This window comes from Diadema setosum, chromosome 9 (assembly GCF_964275005.1).
Source record: "Diadema setosum chromosome 9, eeDiaSeto1, whole genome shotgun sequence".
Lineage (NCBI taxonomy): Eukaryota > Metazoa > Echinodermata > Echinoidea > Diadematoida > Diadematidae > Diadema > Diadema setosum.
The window spans coordinates 30167469-30187601 of record NC_092693.1 but is presented as its reverse complement, the minus strand read 5'-3'; the positions used below and the strand labels follow the sequence as shown (position 1 = coordinate 30187601).

Sequence of the window (20133 nt, the reverse complement as noted above, 5' to 3'; positions counted from 1 at the left end):
TGCGCCGGATCGGCGCTTTACGCGATTCCACGCGGGCGGGCTCGGTCACACTGCCCAAAAGTTGCGTAATCGCATAAATCACGTACCGGTAACTAAGAAATTTGGTTTTGTGTGCTTGTCCGTCGAGAATTTTACCATTTTCGCTGATTTACGCCATGAAAAATCACCGATGAATTGCGCAAGAACTACGGAAAGATCACGCAAAAATATAGCGCCACAATCATACGTGAGTTGTTAGTGATACATTAGTGATTCCTCTATCAGTATTTCGTGAGTATTTACCGTGTTCTGTTAGAGATACATAGGCCTACGCCAATATTTTTTTTTTCAGTGACTTTCAGTGATACGTAGGTGTTTCAAGCGCGAAACATGCGTCATTATTTATAGTCTGCTTTTTTGTCAGTGGAGAGTCGTTGGTGAACGCGATAGCGGCAACATTTTTGCGAACAATCGCTGATATTCCACGCATATTTCGCGTAAGAACCACGCAAACTACGCAAAAATTACGTAAAACAGCGCAATACTGCGTAAAATTTTTGCGCGAAGCCGAGTTTTGAGCTCCTCAAAACATGGAACTGCGTAAAGTGCCGATCCGGCGCACATCGGCTGACAACTACGAAGGTTCAAAATTGTAGACAAACTCATGAAATGCGCAAATCGCGCATCGTATCGCGTAAAATAAGGCTCGAATTTCTTACGTGATTCATGCGTTTACGTGACTTTTGGGCAGTGTGACAGGTCCTCAAAAGCCAGGTTTTTGAGCAGCTCAAAACTCGGCTTCGCGTAAAAGTTTACACACTTCTAGGCAGTATTGCGCTGTTTTAGTTTTTACGTAATTTTTGCGTAGTTTGCGTTGTTCTTACGCGAACAACGCGCGAAATATGCGTGGAATATCAGTGATCGTTTGCGAAAATGTTGCCGCTATCACGTTTATGTGCGATTCATACGCAGTTAATTGTGATAAAGCGCAGATTATGCGTGATTTTCCGTGGACCTCTGTCGTCAGGCGTCGCGCACAATCACAAATTCGCCCTATTTGGGGCCTTTGCGTGCCTATGCGCTGATTAGTGATTTTTGAGTGATATTTCCGTAGTTCTTGCGCAATTCATCGGTGATTTTCATCGCGTAAATTAGCGAAAATTTTCAACGGACAAGCACGCGCAAAACCAAATTTCTTGCGTGATTCACGCAACCTTACGCGACTTTTGGGCAGTGTGACCGGGCCTTGAGGGTAGGGACTTGGCCGGGGATTTCTATACAAATATGCCCGACTTGTCGGGGACTTGGCCGGGGATTTCTGCACAAATATTGCCCGGACTGTCGGGGAATTGGCCGGGGATTTCAACTTCAATTTTGCCCGGCCTGCCGGGGACTTAGCGGGGGATTTCCGTGAAAATTTTGCCCGACCTGTCGGAGACTTGGCCGGGACTTGGCCGGGTAGTGTAACATGCAAAATTGCAAGTGGGATGCAAGTCCCGGCCATCCCCGGGTACCCATGGGCCGGGACTACAATTGACAAGTGCATAAGATTTTCCTTGATTGGTGCAGTGGTATACCACTACTACACAGCGATAACATGTACGTACCGTATTCGCCAGCAATAAGGCTGCAGGACTGTATAAACCCTATCCTAATTTTGGCAATGAAGCTGTTAAGAAAGTTATTGTATATGTTTGTTTGACAGGTAAAAACAAAATGACTTAACTCCATATCAGAATTATGAAGAAGAACTGAGTCATGTGTGCAAAAATGTTGATGCATCAAACTGGAGAATAACATAACTGAGAAAAAGAGCATGGATGCCCCCCACCCCCCCCCCCCAAAAAAAAAAAAAATGCTTGGACAGCACTCACAGTTATGGAGGGAGAATCTCAACTTTCATTTTTTGTCATTCTTTCTTGTATGTTATGTGTGGCAATTAAGACTCTGCCAACTGCTACTGATGTCTCTGGTGTGGCCATTTTTCAGTCATCCACCCATTTCCTTGGAAGTACTGGCATCATGTCACTGAAATGTTATCTTGTGAGTTTAACTAATTCTCATGGTATCACTTTCCATATGGCAATGACAAGTATTGAGTAGGTAGAAATTCATTGCTATTTTGTTTTTGTTTCATTTTGTTCTTTTTTTTTGCTTTTTAATTGTGAGAAAAGTCATGACAATAAAACTGGGGAAAGGAATGAAAAGGGACAGATACAGGCTTTTTTTAAAAAAACATTTTCATTATAACTACAAGTAAGTATCTCATTCACTGAAACTATTGTATGATGAAATGGAACATTGCATTTGTTTAGAATCAGATTACCTATCACACAAGTTCATTAATCTCAACGCTGCTTTTATGAACATCTGCACTCAAAAGGTGACAGAAACCATGTCGTCGTTGTTGTTGTTTGGGGGCGCATTCATTTATCTAAACATACTTTGCAAACGGAGCAATATCACCTCGTGTTCTCATGTGCCTACAGGGACATGAACATTAATGTAGATACAAATATTGTGATACACTTTTTTCTGCCATTCTTTTTTCAGAGTGGCGACCATAATACATAGATAGATAGATAGATAGATAGATAGATAGATAGATAGATAGAGATAGAGAGAAAGAGAGAGAAAGAGCGGGAGGGAGGAGGGAGATAGAGAGGAGGGAGCCATTAATGCATAATATGTAATCATACATTACATAATATACATGTATGCCCACCCAGCTCAAAACCCACAAAGAGTCACACATTAGGATTCTCTGTACAGAAAACAAAATAAAGCATATTGATATGTCGTTCGGGTCGACAGTGCTGTCTACTCAAGTTTGTCTTACCTGGGAGAGTAATCTGTTCTTTACCTACTCTCATACTTTGGCGGCTAAAAACAAAACTGAAATTGAGGTACTTGCAGTCTTTTTCTAGACCATTTTTTTTTTTTCGATATGAGTTGCTTTCACTGGGAAATAAATATATATATATAGAATATATTTTCATTGATACTGCTGCCAAGCATGCCTGAGTGACCCTAATCTTCAATTTTTTTCTTTTCTCCCATTTCTATGAAACTGCACATCCCAACTCTAAATATTTTAATCATAGGATGGAATCATTTCAACAAATCATAAATCACTCTAAAGCTTAGAGCTTACTCTTTTAGACTTTGTAGAAAAGTGGAAATTCTTTTTGGCTGAACACTTCTTGTGGATTCGAGCAGGGTGGTCATATACATGTGCAATATATTGGATAGATATACAACACCAGAACACTGTAGCAGCAACAACTACTGTACACGACTATTATATTTAGCGAAGTAAATTTTTCGCATACGAGCACTTCCCCACAATTTTGTGAGTGGTTAAATTTGTGATTGCAGAGGACTGAATGGAGATGTGTATGCGCACACATCACATTCATCTTGGGATCAGATTTAATATTTTTGTGTGTTTTTACTTTTGTGAGTAGTACTTGACTCGTGAAATCTGAAAAAAAAATTAAAACCTCCCAAGATATTCAGTACTAGTACGAGGTTTACTGTAAAACACGATATTTTCACGGCATGAAATTTTCGCGAATTGGGGCCCACGGCCTTATTCACAGCACAATTTTTTTTTGCTAGTAACATTCAATGCATATGGTGTAGACAAGATCTTTAGTGTGCATTTCAATTTTGCACAACTCGGCTCTCACAAAATTTGCAAAATTAAAATGCGCACAAACATTCCTTGTTTTACAGTACCTTTCCCAGGAACCTGTAGAGATGGAAATGTCTGGATTTCAAGACTAGAAGGCTGCTGGACTTCCAAGAAGTTGAAGACAGAAAACTTGTCCTTTTTTACTGTAAGAAGTCCAACTGTGGTAGACCTGAAGAAAACATAAAATATCAAACCACATTTTTGTTAATAAATGTAACAAACCTTAAATATACATATTTTTTGGGGGGGTAAATCAATGAAAACACAAAATTAATTCAAATGCTGTATCAGTAAGATTGTACAAAAATTTTTCAAAACGTCAAATGAAACACCGATTTCGTACCAGATAGCGAATTGAAAAAGCTATAAGGGAAATATATGATAAACAAAGACAAAAAGAACAGATTTCATAAACTATATCTGATAAATACTCATTAATATACTATAAAGAGCAAATGAGTTTGACCTGTGATAAAATATGAAACTGAATTACATATAAAATGTGTAAATTATATCTGGTTTTCTTAAATAATTATTAATGACATTTGATTAAATGTATTACGAATATTTCTCTGTGTATGAAAATGCAGCCCCCCATATATATATATATACATATATATACAGCGTGTCCCAGAAAAAACGAAACCGGGTTTCCATGCAACTTTTTACTATCTAAATCATACATTTTCTTTATAAAATATACATCAATGGAAAGATAAACTTTTCTTCTTTTATTTGATGTACAACTTAGTGTTCATCGTTCATGCATGACTGAGTTAGACCAATGAACAGTGGTGCTACCAAATTTTCATTTGCACGCGCAAATAATGATTATAAGTGAATTTTTCAGACTTCTAACGTTACGTTTTCGAAAAACAAAGTTCATAACCCAAATATTCATATTTTCTTCTTTCATATGAGATCTTACGCGTCAAATATGAATAACGCATGCTTGAGAAAAATTTGCATGAAAACATGCTTCATTTCTAGCGATTCTCTATACGGAGAGTCGAAAACAAGCATTCAACTCTACCGACTTAGCATTAGACAATGGGCTCATCTGCACCATTGAATTCACACAAAACAACCGCAGTGCTACAGTGAATGTTGTTCGGGGGGGGGGGGGGGGAGGGTATTTACAGAGAATGCTGTATGAGACGGAATGCCCTTTGTTGTCCTCTATTTAGAATAAGCTATGAGACAAATAACCAATAACTGAAGACTAATATCGTGAATATTCTCAGGCTGCACGCAGTCCAATGGCTACGGGACATCAACATTACAACAATGATACACATCTTGATGATTTTGTACCCCAAACTTATTTCACTGTTTTCATTCCTCTCTACATTTCCCTCACGCGCGGTTAGTCCTTCATCACTGACAGGGTTTTGAAGTTTTTGAAGGGGGAGGTGAAGCAGAAAAAGAGGGTACATCACGTTATTTATCACTGAACTTGCGCTTCTAACATTTCAAAGGTGCAAGTGCAGGGCAGAAAGTCATCTTTTTTTTTGGGGGGGGGGGGGGCTCGGATGGTTTTTTTGATCCGTTACTCCCACCCCACATCCCCAAACATTCCTCTGATGAACACCCTTTGCTCTGTAGTTAGCTGCATGGTCAGGCAAACTCATGATCACGTGCTAATTTACGACCCTATTCACAACCGAACCGTCTGTAACAATCCCTTTTATCCCCTCCCTTCATGTTTGTGTAAATTCATTGAAGCATGAAGGCCATTGTTATCTGCCAAGTTGGGCTGGTGTCGGGAAAGCTAACTGGCTCCTTATTTACTATCTATCTATCTGGGTAAAATGAAAGCATATTTTCAAATTAAATTTCCTCGCGCAGGCGTTGATCATTTTTTACACGTGAGATATCGTATGAAAGGAAAAAGAATGGATATTAAGGCTATGATTTCAATTCTTGCAAAAGATTGCTGAAAAAGTCTGAAAAAATTCATTCAAAATCGCCATTTGCTCGTGCAAATGAAAATTTAGTAGCACTACTGTCTATTGTTCTAACTCAGTCGTGCACAAATTTTGAACAATGAATTGTGCATCAAATGAAAGAAGAGAAGAGTATCTTTCAATTCATGTACATCTCATATACCAAATATTATGATTATGATCCCAAAGAATTGCAATGACACTCGGTTTCGTTTTTTCTGGGACACGCTGTATATATATATATATATATATATATATATATATATATATATATATATATATATATGGGTCATTCCATGGGGTTGGGTCTTCTCTAGATTTTCATGTTGTGTAGGGAATAAAAGTCATATTCTGACAAATTTATCAACTAATTGTCTGTGGTTTGCAGTTATTCTTGAAGAGAAATGTGTGAAGAATTATTTAATGAAAGAAAACAAGCCTGTGTACAAATGTATTTTTGTCTATGACTGTTTCACTAATGATGTCCCATGGTTTTTTGTGGTTTATGTTGTGACATAAATATATGCCATTTTCATGGCAATGTAAAACAGGAATATACAACCTTTCAGCATTATGCCTATCATAATTAAGAGAGGCAAGGTGACTTCTACAAAGACTATAAGGCACATAAACATTTGTAACAAAATAAGAACACCAGAGCATCTTCAAGCAACCTCATACCTATGTTACAAACGATGTCCATGGCAATTCTTGTTGTAACATAGGTATAGCATGGTTTTACATACACTTCCAATTGTAATATGATCAGAAACTTTATTTCTATAATGAGATTTATATTTCAGAAGTATTCTTATCCAAAAATTAGCATCAAAATCCTCCAAATAAATGAGAAAATACAGAACATATCACTGTACTTCAGTGCGATGTCCGGCCTCTTCGTGTAACGTAGGTAAGGAAAGACGCGTCTCGCGATAAAAAGAAGAACTACTGACTTCAGCAATCGTATTCATGTCACTGGCAGTCCTCCCCCAATGGCAGAAAAACTACTCACAGCCAATATACACCTACCTGGACAGGGTTCTCGCCAGGAATTTCTTCACGCTTGTCGGCATTTATGCGCGCTGTTCTGGGGGTGGGTACGGGAGGGGGGTTTCCCTCTCCCGCGCGAAGCGCGGAAGCCTTCGCTAATGCTCAATACAACACAGATAAATCGCCGCTAAAATGCCACTAAATGCGACATTCTCACGGAGATGTAATGAACGTTGTGAGGGGCATATTCTCACAGAAACAATGCAGAAACTCCATACCTTATGTTAGCGGCAGTTCCTAAATAATACCGGTAAATGAAAGAGAAGTAGGTGCCGATGGTGGAGGTTCCGATTTCTTTTAGGCCTTTCCTGTTTCACTGTTGCAATAATTAGCCGCCTCTGCATCGCAACAACGCGCGCCGTGTTGCTTTCTCGCCGTCTGCTCGACCACGTGGTAGGCCTATTGCATGCAGATGCGCGAGAAGCGATCGAGAACTTTCGGGACATCGTTGCACTTTCCTTTCTGGGTATACTGCGGTAGTTTGGCCGTGACATCAAAGAGACATCCTACAATTTTAGATGTAATGATGGTCATTATTCCGAAGGTTTGTTTAATCATAAAATGAAACGATTCATTACTGAGTACTTCGAAGGTTTGTAATCGAAAACAACAACACCAAAGGTCGGTACTACAGATGAATGTTCAAAATAAAACTGATTTCGTTCGAAGATTAACAAGCATTTTTTCTGTATTATTTTCCGATCAACGAACCTTCAGAAAGGAATCTATCATCTATCATCGTTATTGTTTCAGAATAAAAAACCTTCAGAATAAGAAAACACCGTTTTGGGGCCGTTGTTGTATTCCGAAATTATACTGGCAGAACATTCGAAATAACAAAACTGATTTCGTTTGGATATAAACGAATATTTTCTCCTTTATAATTTTTCTATTAACGATCATTCAGAATTAAGAATGTATTATTTTGCCATTATTCTGTCGGAGTAACGAACCCTGAGGGTAAGAAAACTATAACCGTTTTCATTTCTTCTTTATAGTTTTCCGATTAAGAATCTAAAGTATTATCGTTATTCTTTCGCAGTAACGAACCTTCAGAGTAAAAGAAAACTAACAGTTTTGGGGCCGTCGTTTTATTCTGAAATTTCACTGACGGAAACGTTCGAAATAAAACTGATTTCGTTGTGAAATGAACGGACATTTTTTTAAATCATTTTTGGATTAACGAACCTTCAGAATAAGGAATATAGCATTGTTTTATCATTAATCTCTCGGAGTAACGAACCCTAAGAGTAAGAAAAGTGCAACTGTTTTTTTGGGCAGTTGTTTTATTCCAAATTTCACTGGCAAAACGTTCGAAATGACGCACTGATTTCGTTTTGAAATTTACGGACATTTTTCTTTATTCAATTTTCGGTTAACGAAACTTCAGAATAAAGAATCTACAATTTATTATTTCATCATTACTACTTCTGTCGGAATAACAGACCCTTATAGAGTACGAAAACACGCTGTTTTGTGCCGTCGTTTTATTCCGAAATTTCACTGACAGAAACGTTCGAAATATCAAAACTGATTTCGTTGTGAAATGAACGGACATTTTTTCTTAATCATTTTTTTTTTTTTTTTTTTGATTAACGAACCTTCAGAAGAAGGAATCTAGCATTATTTTTTCATTAATCTGTCGGTGTAACGAACCCTCAGAGTAAGAAAACTGCAACCGTTTGGGGGCAGTCGTTTTATTCCAAAATTTCACTGGCAAAACGTTTGAAATGACGCACTGATTTCGTTTTGAAATTTACGGACATTTTTCTTTATTCAATTTTCGGTTAACGAACCTTCAGAATAAAGAATCTACAATTTATTATTTCATCATAACTACTTCTGTCGGAATAACAGACCCTTAGAGTACGAAAACACGCTGTTTTGTGCCGTCGTTTTATTCCGAAATTTCACTGGCAGAACGTTCGAAATAACAAAACTGATTTCGTCGTGAAATGAACGGACATTTTTTCTTAATCATTTTTGGATTAACGAACCTTCAGAATAAAGAATCTAGCATCATTTTATCATTAATCTGTCGGAGTAACGAAAAAAAAATGAACCTTGGTGGCGATAACTGATGCTGGTGTAGAGAAAAACAAAGACAGCTCGCTCAAAAGATGCTTCTTTCTTTCAGTTTATTTTCTCCCCAGTCATTCTTATCGTTCTCCTCCCATGAACCCCTGCCATGCACGGACGATGAACAAAACAAAATGTTACCGACGCTGCAATGAAAAAAAAAAAGAAAGAAACACGTCCTCGAAGCAAATTATCTACACTTTTCAAGTTGAAAAAATTGATGTTCGTAATGAAGAATTAAAAAAAAAAAGCACGACCTCAAGCAGTGGGGAAACTTGATATCATGGCTTGTGGAAATTTCCACGAAATTTCCACGAAAGCCAGGTGTCAGATAAAGAATGTCGCGCGTACTGCCACCTTGTTTCAGTAGTCGTAAACAGCGTGTACATAGCATGTAAACCAACTGGGAATATTGATGAATGATCAGCCATTTATTTTCTGCCCATGAATGCCCCCTAACCCACCTTTTAACAAACCAACCCAGAAGCACGTGGAGCATTACGTACGTTGCACTTGAAAGACCATCATGACAGAATTACTATAAATTTCGGCCCGGAGAAGGAAAATGGAATATTCACGAATGACGTTTACAAATCCATGGAAATTGAAAATGCTAAAATGGAACGCATGGCTTTTTAGATTAAAAAAAATAACCCACTGAAACTACCAAAACCTAAATAACAATTTGCATTTGCTTACTCCATCGCACGTTCTTTTTTCTTTTCTTTTTTTAAACGAAAAATGGAGTTAATTTTCTCTCTGCGGCAATGCTTTGAACGCATCTAATTTTGCATCATTGCCGATGGCCAGCTTCCTAAAGAATTGATACGAATCCTTTCAAATATACGAAACAAAGTCTAAAAATCCTGGATTCTGGCGGTGAATTTCGATGGTATTATAAATCCTGCTCACTATCAAAATTTAATCATCAATAGTTCCTTGCGCCATTTTACCAACCAACTGAAACTGTTCCTGAAAATTTCATCCTAATCTGTTCCCAAATTTTGACTTATTTTGCGAATAGAGAGACAGACAGGCAGACAAACTAACAAACAAACCAAAGCAGCAAAAAAAAAAAAAAAATACAACCTTTGGCGGAGAGGGGCATGCATTTCATATCGTTTGTTTTTGCGTAACCCGACAACAAGCGTGACAACAAGCGAGCACGTGTCAGCCTTCCTCGACCCTCTCTTTCCGTCCTCTCTCTCCCTCTCACCATACACTGTACCGTTGGACACGCAGGCAGCTGTGTGGCCGGCTGGGTGCTTGTGCATGTGTGTGTGGACCCCAAATCAGAGCGCATGTGAGTGAGCAAGTGTGTGATGTGGTGTGTATCAGCTAGTACGTCGCTCTGTTGTGTTGAGCCGCGTTGTTGTGATCGGTGCGGTGACTGCGTAGATTTTTGCGCTATGTAAACTGCTGCTGCTTTCAACATCTAGCTTCTTTTCTAGCCAGATAATAAAGACTGAAAAAGGCGAGAAATTGGTCCGAACTTAGCTCGTCAAGCAAGTTACCCTTGTCGGCAAGTTCACGCGTGGTGTTACCCTTGTCGGCAAGTTTTACCCTTGTCGGCAATTGCTTCTTCAAACCGCACGCTTGTCGGGGCCGACAAGGGTGATATACGCTGGCGAGATCCCTGCTGGACAGCGCAAGATCTGTTTTTCTGCCGTTGTCCATGTAACGTAGGTACAGGAGTTTTAATGTTTCTGAAGTCAATTGGTAAGCTTTTACGCTATTTTACGAAAATAATAACATTTGTCATATTCTGTAATTCTATTAGAGGAAAAAAAACGACATCTAAACCTCTGAACTGGCCAAAAATACTGTGGACGATGATACTGTATTCCCACATACTGAGATATTTGTTACAGGTTCATGTTCATAATTTTGATCGCCAAACTTTCCGTCCATGCCGGTCTCTGCAAAAGGAGCATATAATTCCTCTCTTAGAAAACCATACAAAAGTATATCAGTGTATCTTCACTGCAATATAAATTTGTTTTACCTCCCGATTATTGTGAATTTTTGGACCCTTTTGTCATAAGGTATCTACCAAGGTAGACGTGCTAAAGTTAGTATTCATCACTATATACTAGTTGGAAAACATAGATGTCCAGACTGCATCTGAACTAGAGAAATAGAGTTTGCCTTATTTTGCTGGTGATATTGAGAGAACTAGGAGCTGTGATATTCTTTCTCTTTAACAGATTTACTTCGAAAATGTCAATGTTTTCCTTCCAAGATTTCACTGACCTGTTAGATGCTCTGATGAAGTTGTTAACATTTCACAAGGATTCACCATTTCTATTCCATGCTCACCCACTGTGAAGTCTCAAAGCTAAAATGCCAGTGTCCTATTCAGTTTGGGTGGGTAGTGGGTAGGAAAGGCTTCAATGAAATTATGAACCCCAATCAAAATTGGACTATTATTGCTCTACACTATCATTCAAAAAGAGGGCGACAATTTTGATGGGGGATGAATATAAAATAGGGCCTAGTATTATTTTGGGAGTCTATTAAGGACCATAACCTTTTATAACCGTAACCCTGACCCTAGCCTAACCTTAGCTAGGACACTGGGGGCAGCGACCTGCCCTTCCTAGCTTACATCAAAACAAGTTTTTAGCATAGAGTATGAAAATGATATTTTCCTATGTTTTACATGCTATATTATTATTATTATTAATATTTACATCATTTTAAGCATAACCCATTTTTTTTTCCAATTTTGGTGGGAGGTACACATGGAACTCTAGCTAATGGGTATGCCAAGAGGTAGAAATGTAAGCAAAATTGTTGAAATTATTTAATTCCATTCATAAACACACACATACATCAACAGGAATATATAGTCGACCCCGACAAAAATTTTCTTTTAATTTTTTTATTCTATTTCTCTTTACACCTTATGTTCAGTTTGTCGATGAATCTGCCATGGCTCCTCCTCTGCCACCGCTACGTTTTAAACTACATGAAAGAGTGACAAGGACACATCCACAGCACTCCACAAACAGAGAGGAAGCCGACAAAGCAACATCCAAGAAGAGCAAAATGTAACAAACTAGACAAGAAGAAAACTGCACAGAGGGAAAATGGACAGAAGAAAAACAAAAATCGAGGGCTAAATGGACATTGGACAAAAGAGCAGAAATTAACTTCAAACAAAGAACATGGAGAAGACAATTGAAGACTTGTCTGATTTCTCTTTATTAGTTTTCTTAGTTAGTTGACAACTAGTTGATGATGTTAGTGTATATAAGGTCAAATTGTGTAAAGCTTCACTTTCTTCTTCTTCTTCTGATTAAGTCTGCCTTCTTTCATACCAGAGTTACAAAGAATTGAAGTCTGTGTAACATAGGTATTGTTCCACAGGTGTGCAGTAGATATAATTCCAAAGAACTGTTACAATAGTGTTATTTGTGGGAACATACATAAAGTCTATATGTGTAGGTTTTAACATCTCACACCACAATAAAGGAAATCAGTTGATATGTCGTAGTGTACCTATGTTACAAAGACATACTGTCCATGTAACATAGGTAGTACACTGTGGGCGAGGTTGTTGACTGAAAACCCCTGATTATAACAATAAAATCATGTTTTCACTTGAATACCCATACAAATCACTTGCTTCAATTGTGGTGCTTTTAAGAATATTGTCATTGTGTCACTCTTGATGAAAAAGTTAAACCTTTGATTGAAATTGTTAATGGTTTGTAGAAAAAAACATGTTAATAAAAGTGGCTTGCAGTTGACATCAGAACATACAATCTTACTAATAATGATCTCATACGCCTGTTAAATAACATGTTGATGTGTTATGGACGAAAAAAAACGTGGATGTGTTCATTGTTATCATTTCAGAACACAAAATTATGAAGGATGTCAACAAATGAAGTCCGTGTAACATAGGTATTTTGCCATACCTGTTTACCCATGCTGACTGAAAGTGTGCAAAGTAATAAACAGATTTCTAGTGGAATAAGTTGAAGAATGGGAGTAACAAATCAGGGGGAAAAAGGAAATTTCAATTTACCCAACTTGAATTTTCAACTTGTATGTCACAATTTCAGTCCCAACCCCATGGAATTACCCATATATATATATATATATATATACACCCTTTTAAAAAACAATTTTTGCAGCATATTCTATCCTAACATTCACAAATTTGGTCTGAAGTTGAACCAAATGAGATCATGCTATTGAAAATAGAAAAACTTGAATAGAAAGTTAGACTATGCAGTTAAAAAAAAAAAACAACAACAACTTTAAGCCCTATCACATCTGATTGAAGAGAAGAATATTATTGAATATTCCTTAATCTAGGAGGTTTGGGCCCCCCAAGGAGAGCATGGTGCCCATTAAAACAAGGAAAAGTAGAAATTACGCGGTGCGTAATATATGGCCCCGCCGGAAGTAGCATTTTGTAACAAAATGTGCAATATAGGTAAAAAATCAAGGTCAAAGGTCAAAGAAGTCAAAGGTCAAAATTCTGTGTAGAAGTTTTGAAGCCCTCACCTAGTGCCATCACATAAAGCAAATGGAATCGAAATTGGGTTAGAAATGGCGAAGGAGTAGCATTTTGTAGCCAATGTACAATATAGGTCAAAAATCAAGGTCAAAGGTCAAAGAAGACAAAGTCTAAAATTCTGTGTAGAAGTTTTGAAGCCCTCACCTAGTGCTATCACATAAAGCAAACGGAATCGAAATCGGGTTAGAAATGGCGAAGGAGTAGCATTTTGTAGCAAAATGCACAATATAGGTCAAAAATCAAGGTCAAAGGTCAAAGAAGTCAAAGGTCAAAATTCTGTGTAGAAGTTTTGAAGCCCTCAACTAGTGCCATCAAATAAAGCAAACGGAATCGAAATCGGGTTAGAAATGGCGAAGGAGTAGCATTTTGTAGCAAAATGTACAATATAGGTCAAAAATCAAGGTCAAAGGTCAAAGAAGTCAAAGGTCAAAATTCTGTGCACAAGTTTTGAAGCCCTCACCTAGTGCCATCACATAAAGCAAACAGAAGTGAAATCAGGTTAGAAATGGCGAAGGAGTAGCATTTTATAGCAACTGAAATTCTGTGTAGAAGTTTTAAAGCTCCCATGTAGTGCTATCATATAAAGCAAACAGAATCAAAATTGGCTCATAAATGACAGAGAAGTAGCAAATTGAACATTTTGATCACACACGGACGCACACACGGACGACCTCACGGTGATATGCTTGTGTGTCTACCCCTTTGTTCTCCCTTTTGTTAAAATAGACACACAAGCAAAAATTTTAGCCACACAAGCCTGACGGAATAAAGGCCATCTATTGTGCACTATTGTTCTCCTAGCCACACAAGCATACTCTCGTTAGCACGGACAGACGCACGGACGGACAGACGCACGGACAGACGCACAGACACACACACGTACGGAGCCCGTTTCATAGTCCCCTGCTCGAACTCGTTCGCGGGGACAACAAATTGAGATCCTATGCCCCTAGGAGTGCTACTTGTAAGTTTGGTAAAAAATCCATTATGTTGTTTTCAAGAAGAATATGAAAGTGTACAATTTAGGCCCGCATTTGAACCTCCCCCTCCCCCCCCCCCACGACTCCAAGGGGGGGGGGGGGGGGTTGGCACCCCTGGATCTACAATGAACAAACTTGGAACTACAGAACTCCCTTAATGAGAAGTGGGGTGCCCATTTCAAGGAATTAATATCCTATTCCCCCTTGGGATGCTACCTGCTAAGTTTGGTAAAAATTCATTGTGGGGTTTTCAAGAAGAAGATCATAAAATGTACAATTCAGGCCTCCACTACTGTAGAACCCCTCCCACCCACTCCCCCAGGTCCCAAGGAGGGGGGGGGGGGGGCACCCCTGATTCCGCCATGAGTAAACTGGAAAATACAGTCATCAATATACTAACTCATAGCATTAACTTAGCTCTATCACTTCTGGTTCTATAGAAGAAGTATCTTTAAAGATTCCTTAATTCCCACAATTCAGGCCTCCACTACTGTAGAACCCCTCCCACCCACTCCCCCAGGTCCCAAGGAGGGGGGGGGGCACCCCTGATTCCGCCATGAGTAAACTGGAAAATACAGTCATCAATATACTAACTCATAGCATTAACTTAGCTCTATCACTTCTGGTTCTATAGAAGAAGTATCTTTAAAGATTCCTTAATTTGGGTGGGTGGTTTGCCCCTCCCCCCCCCCCCCCCCCGGGGCCCCCAGCAGCATGGTGCCCATTTGAACAAATTGAGATCCTATCACCCAAGGGATGCTATCTGCCAAGTTTGGTGAAAATTGGTAATGGGGTTTTTAAGAAGAAGATGAAAATGTAAAAAGTTTGCGCACGACGGATGACAGATGCCAGACGAAGAGCTATTGTGATACAGCTCACTTGAGCCTTTGGCTCAGGTGAGCTAAAAACTAAAGATTGACTAGGTTGACCCATTTCACCTATTTTGAGTCCTAACATAAAATCAGTGAATGCGACTTTTTGTTGGTTTTGTGATGCATGGTCACATACAGTATATAATAAGTATTTTATACATTCTGTTAATGTCAACTTGTTTAATTACTAGCCATTCACCTTTTTCTTTTCACTGCATCTCTTGCTCTACCTATGAAGGATGAAGTACTCCTTGGCTTGTGGTAAATTTACTCACTAATTTATTCATGCGAGATTTGTTCTAATCACAGACTTGGGCATACTGTTTGGCTAGCAACAGTGCATGAAGAGAATCTCATTATTTACTCCTGTAACAATGACAAGTACCTGATGAATAATAGATTTTTCACCCCCTCCATTGGACCAATGATTACAAGACAATAGCAATAAAGCAAATGTGGAGTCATTAATAGCAGATTCCACAAGGGTTAGTGTACTTTCAATATCTTCACGTTGTTTATGTATTCCTATCACGAGGCCTGAAAGGGATATTAAACCATACGTGTAGACTTGAATGAGATAGTGCTTCAGGCTTTCAACTTTTTTTTTTGGTGAGATAATGAGAAACCTTTTATTTATGAAATATGAAAGAGCATGCAATAGTAAGAGGAATTCAAAGTTTATTTAACGAAAATACGTTATGAAATGACTGAGCTATCCACGAACAAAGAAGTACTAAAAAAAGGTGGGACCCATCTTTTATTAGGACCACTTTGTTTTACATTATTTTTTTTTTATATCTCAGCCTTTTCAAAACTAAATTTCATCCAATAAACTTTGAAATCCTTTTAGCCTTGTATGCTCTTTCATATTTCTTTGGTGGATTCAAATGTGACCTGCTACAACAAAAGGATCCTAAAGTCACTGACGGCTGAGCTGATAAAATCGAGTTTGAAGTCAGATAATAAAAATCCATCAAAACAATCAGATTTCTGTTTTTTGCATAATTTTGTAGTCTAATGCATCATCTATCATCTGCCAAAATTTCGAAGCTTAATAATCAGAGAAAGGGTAAGAAAATGGCATTTTCTGGGCCATGATTTTCCGACTTTCAGCTGGAAGCTGATGACATAACAAAAGGCTTCTAAACTAGGAAATCGGACAATTTTCAGCATGCATGTATGGGTAGAAATTAGCTGCTTGGCGGTAGTCTGCACTCTCAGAGTGCTTTTCTCGTTTAAAATGTCTTATGTTTGTGCTGTGTTTGTCCTCTGTTTGTGCTTTATAAGAAACTTTGTCTCCTTTAATACTATTTATAATGACAAGGGAGGAGGGCAGACAAGACAAAACCTCCAGAGGTTACCTCATGTTCAGGAGCTGTGTTTTTGCTCAGCGAAACTGAGCTATAAGACTGATGTGCTTTACGGACCAGAAGATGCAGGTTATCTGTATTACTCTGTGATCAAAATACTGTCTCTTTTCTCTACCACTTTGTATTATCACATCCAATTTTACGCATTTGAATTTGTGTGTGCAGACATCATATCTTTGCAAATAGTCTTAATTGTGACTGAGAAAAAGAAAGCAAAAGAACGAAAAGGAATCTCTTGTTCTGATCTCTTGGACAGGTGAAATACACAGATGACTCGATTTCAGTCTTACTTCTCAGCGGGACAACAGTTTCACTCTAGAGTCAGCCCAATCAAGTGGGGGCAACTGCTCCCCCCCCCCCCCCCCCCCCCCCCGTTCACAGGCAAGCCAGTTTATACCAAAACTCGATAAAGAAATGACGTATAAAGAATCGTCGTATAGCCGACAGACCGTTCAGACGCTGATTTCGTCCATTTCGGAAAAATGTCGTACATAGATGTGCAGTTTTTCACTGCGCATGTTGTTGTGGTCATGCGTGACAGGTACAAGGTCACATTTCGTGCTCGCTCCCATTAAGCCCCACCCTGTTATACCGTTCCATGGTTGCCATACGCTCAGACGCACAATGGATGCGATGGAATGCTGATTCGTTATCGAGTTCTAGTTCGAAACGATGCTCTGACCGTCGTTCTGCTATACGTCGTTTCGGTAGTCAGCATTCAGAAGAATAAATTCATCATATAGCTATACTGTTTTGGTATAGCTATACCATTCTAGTATGAATTTTTTGCATCTGAACAACCTGTGCACTGCCTTGACAAAATGAAAGATGGGACCAAGGTCATGGATGCATTTGTGCATTCAGACATCAACACCAAGAGCTTAACCTCTTTTTCACACAAAGTCTCTTATTAGCAATAAAAAAAAATAACATAAAAAGTCTTAGAAGCTCAAATATTTTGACAAAACTAAGAGGAAATTCCTGGAGTTCTATAGGTGTTGCTGGACAAACATGACAAACACAACACAGGCAGACATTCCCACATCTTTAGTAATGTTAGAACTCCTCCAAGTGTCATAAGTCAAACAGTGCCAGTACAATGGGTTAATAGAATAAGAATAATACACAGGAAATACAGGAATGTTTGTGCGTGGGCTTAACATGCAGGAGTACAGAAAAGTTGACACTGCAGTTTTTTTTCCTCAGAGAAAGAAAGGAATAATAGAGCAGGAGAACCAATGCTGACATTTGGATGAGGAAAAGAGATACAGCAGGACCTCAATTATCTGGCCATCGATTTTCTGGATCCTCTGTTATCCCGACATTGACTTGCTGACATATTTTGTTCCTGTTTTCATGTATTTTCAGTGCTAAATCTCACTCAAAACAAACACACGTTCAACCATTATCATGTAAAATGCACGATAAAACATGTTCCAATCATCGCAGCGAACTGTAACTTTTAAGTAAGTTTGTGAGATGATGCCAAAGACTGGTGCTGCGCTTGTCACAGGCACCGAGTGCACAGCAGTGGTTACAATACAATGCAGCAGCAGTATTCGACGAATCAAAATTCTGATCTCATTGTCGGGTCAATACCAATCAAACAAACAATACATGAAGGGATATTTCAGTTGAATTTCATTCATTTCTGTCATGTCAATTTCTGAAGTATGAAACACGACCACGCCATGCAGGTAATCATAATCCATGTAATAGTAAATTTGTAATAACATGTGTATACTCGTAACATGATATGCTAGAAAGTACTGTATTTGAACATATCTCTCTTATCTGGACAAATCAATTACCCGGATGTGCTCGCCGTTCCTGACGTGGCCGGATGATCGAGGTCCTACTGTATTGATTTTGTAGAAGTAGCCCAGATTTAGATTCAAATTCAAGTTTTACTATTGCCCAATTTTGACCTTAAGGACATGCCATTCCAAAGTAAATAATTATATTACATCATTCAAACAGAAATACTCTATGACATGAATTCAAAAGGTAGGAAAATGGTATTTATGTTGTGAGATGCACTGTAATGATTTAAGGATAATACCTTTGAAGTGATAAAAATAGCTCCACTGTTCAGTGTTGAACATGAAGAAGAGGTAATCTTTCAAAACTATATTTCTCGTGGACTTACACTACATCATCATTAATCATTTTATTTTTGGTTTATGGTTACATACATACTCTCCCCTTTTCCAAATTGCTTAAGGCTGTATAACCTTTCATATATATATCCATTATTATTATCAAATATAATATTCAGTATGTAACAGAAATGTAGTTAAAGGTCCAGTTTACCTTTGGGAGCAGTGATTTCAAAAATTTTCAAGATATCATATTTGATGCATATGTGTAGGTCTGTTGCATCATAAAACATCCTACCATATGAAATATTTGCAATAAAACCTAAAATATAAGGAGATATCAGGGTTTTTCTCAATAAACCGTAACTGTATACGGTTTAGTCTGGAAAAATTTTTATTATAGCTATTGTTCACATTTTGTGTATTTAACAACACTTAACATCGATTATACGGATTCAAATTTTGACAGTGGTTGTTTCTATCCCTAACTCACATTTTAGATCTATTTTAAAGCACTAATGCTTTCATCTGCAAATGGTAAATTATGCCTTTAAGTTTTTTTGTTTGTTTGTTTCTATCACTGATCTGTCGTGTGAATCATGTTAACACCACTATTAATGTATTGTAATGTTATATTTTGTGTATATACAGGGTGCCATTGTAAAGCAGTTATCGAACTGAATGTGCCTACCCTGTATTTTTAAAGAAAACATGAATAAATAAATAAATAAAAATCTAACTAATTGACACAAGTGAATCATGTCACTTATGGGTCAATCCATGTCAAATCATCCAGTGCTTGTCACCCGACCCCCTCCGATTTTCTTAAAAATCGCACCAAATGTTCCCCAAAGTGTCTGACGGAAAATCCCAAAATATTTTGCCCCAAGGTCAATTGGTTGCTAAGATACAGCCTTACATAGCGACTGGTGCGCATTCCAAAAAATTAGTTAAAAGAAAATTAGGCATTTTTGATTGACTGTTTTAGCTTGGATATTTATGCAAAAGTGTTCATTATCTGGAAATTGAGAGAACTTTATAGTCTTTGCAAGAAAAACTGACTGTGACGCGAAATTGACTTTTCGTTAACGTGCACGAGGTCACCGAAAATGGTGTTAAATGTTAATTTTGAAAATTTTAATGCATAATTAGAAGCTAATATCTTCCACATTTCATCACCTTAGGTTCTAAAATATTATGCTGTTGAAGGCTTTGACTTGCTCAGTAATTTTGAAAAAAATCGGCGCATTCATGATCACCGTTTTTACGGAGAGCGCCCTCAAAGTTGACAAAAATGAAAAATGTGCCGAATTCAAGGTCACGGATCACCCTTCGTCCCACCTAGGAATAGCATCAATTTTTGTATATTGATAGACATTTACCTATATTATCTTGGGTTACCAAAGAAATTTTGCTCCCGAAATGTTCAGTGGCAAACATACCCCACCGAAAATGGTCATAAACGGCAATTTCCCATGTAATATCACATATTGGGTTTAGAGGACATTTCAAATGTCCACGCTTTCA

The 20133-nt window shown here is 38.1% G+C and overlaps 1 protein-coding gene across 1 annotated transcript in view; it reads right to left on the bottom strand.

Annotated features, from left to right (window-relative positions):
- LOC140232644 (G patch domain-containing protein 1-like) overlaps window positions 1-20133 on the bottom strand; it is a 137514-nt gene that overhangs the window by 42760 nt on the left and 74621 nt on the right. Inside the window, exon 13 of the mRNA XM_072312745.1 lies at window positions 3721-3845. Coding sequence (XP_072168846.1) covers window positions 3721-3845 — 125 coding nt within the window. The remainder of the gene's footprint in view (window positions 1-3720; window positions 3846-20133) is intronic.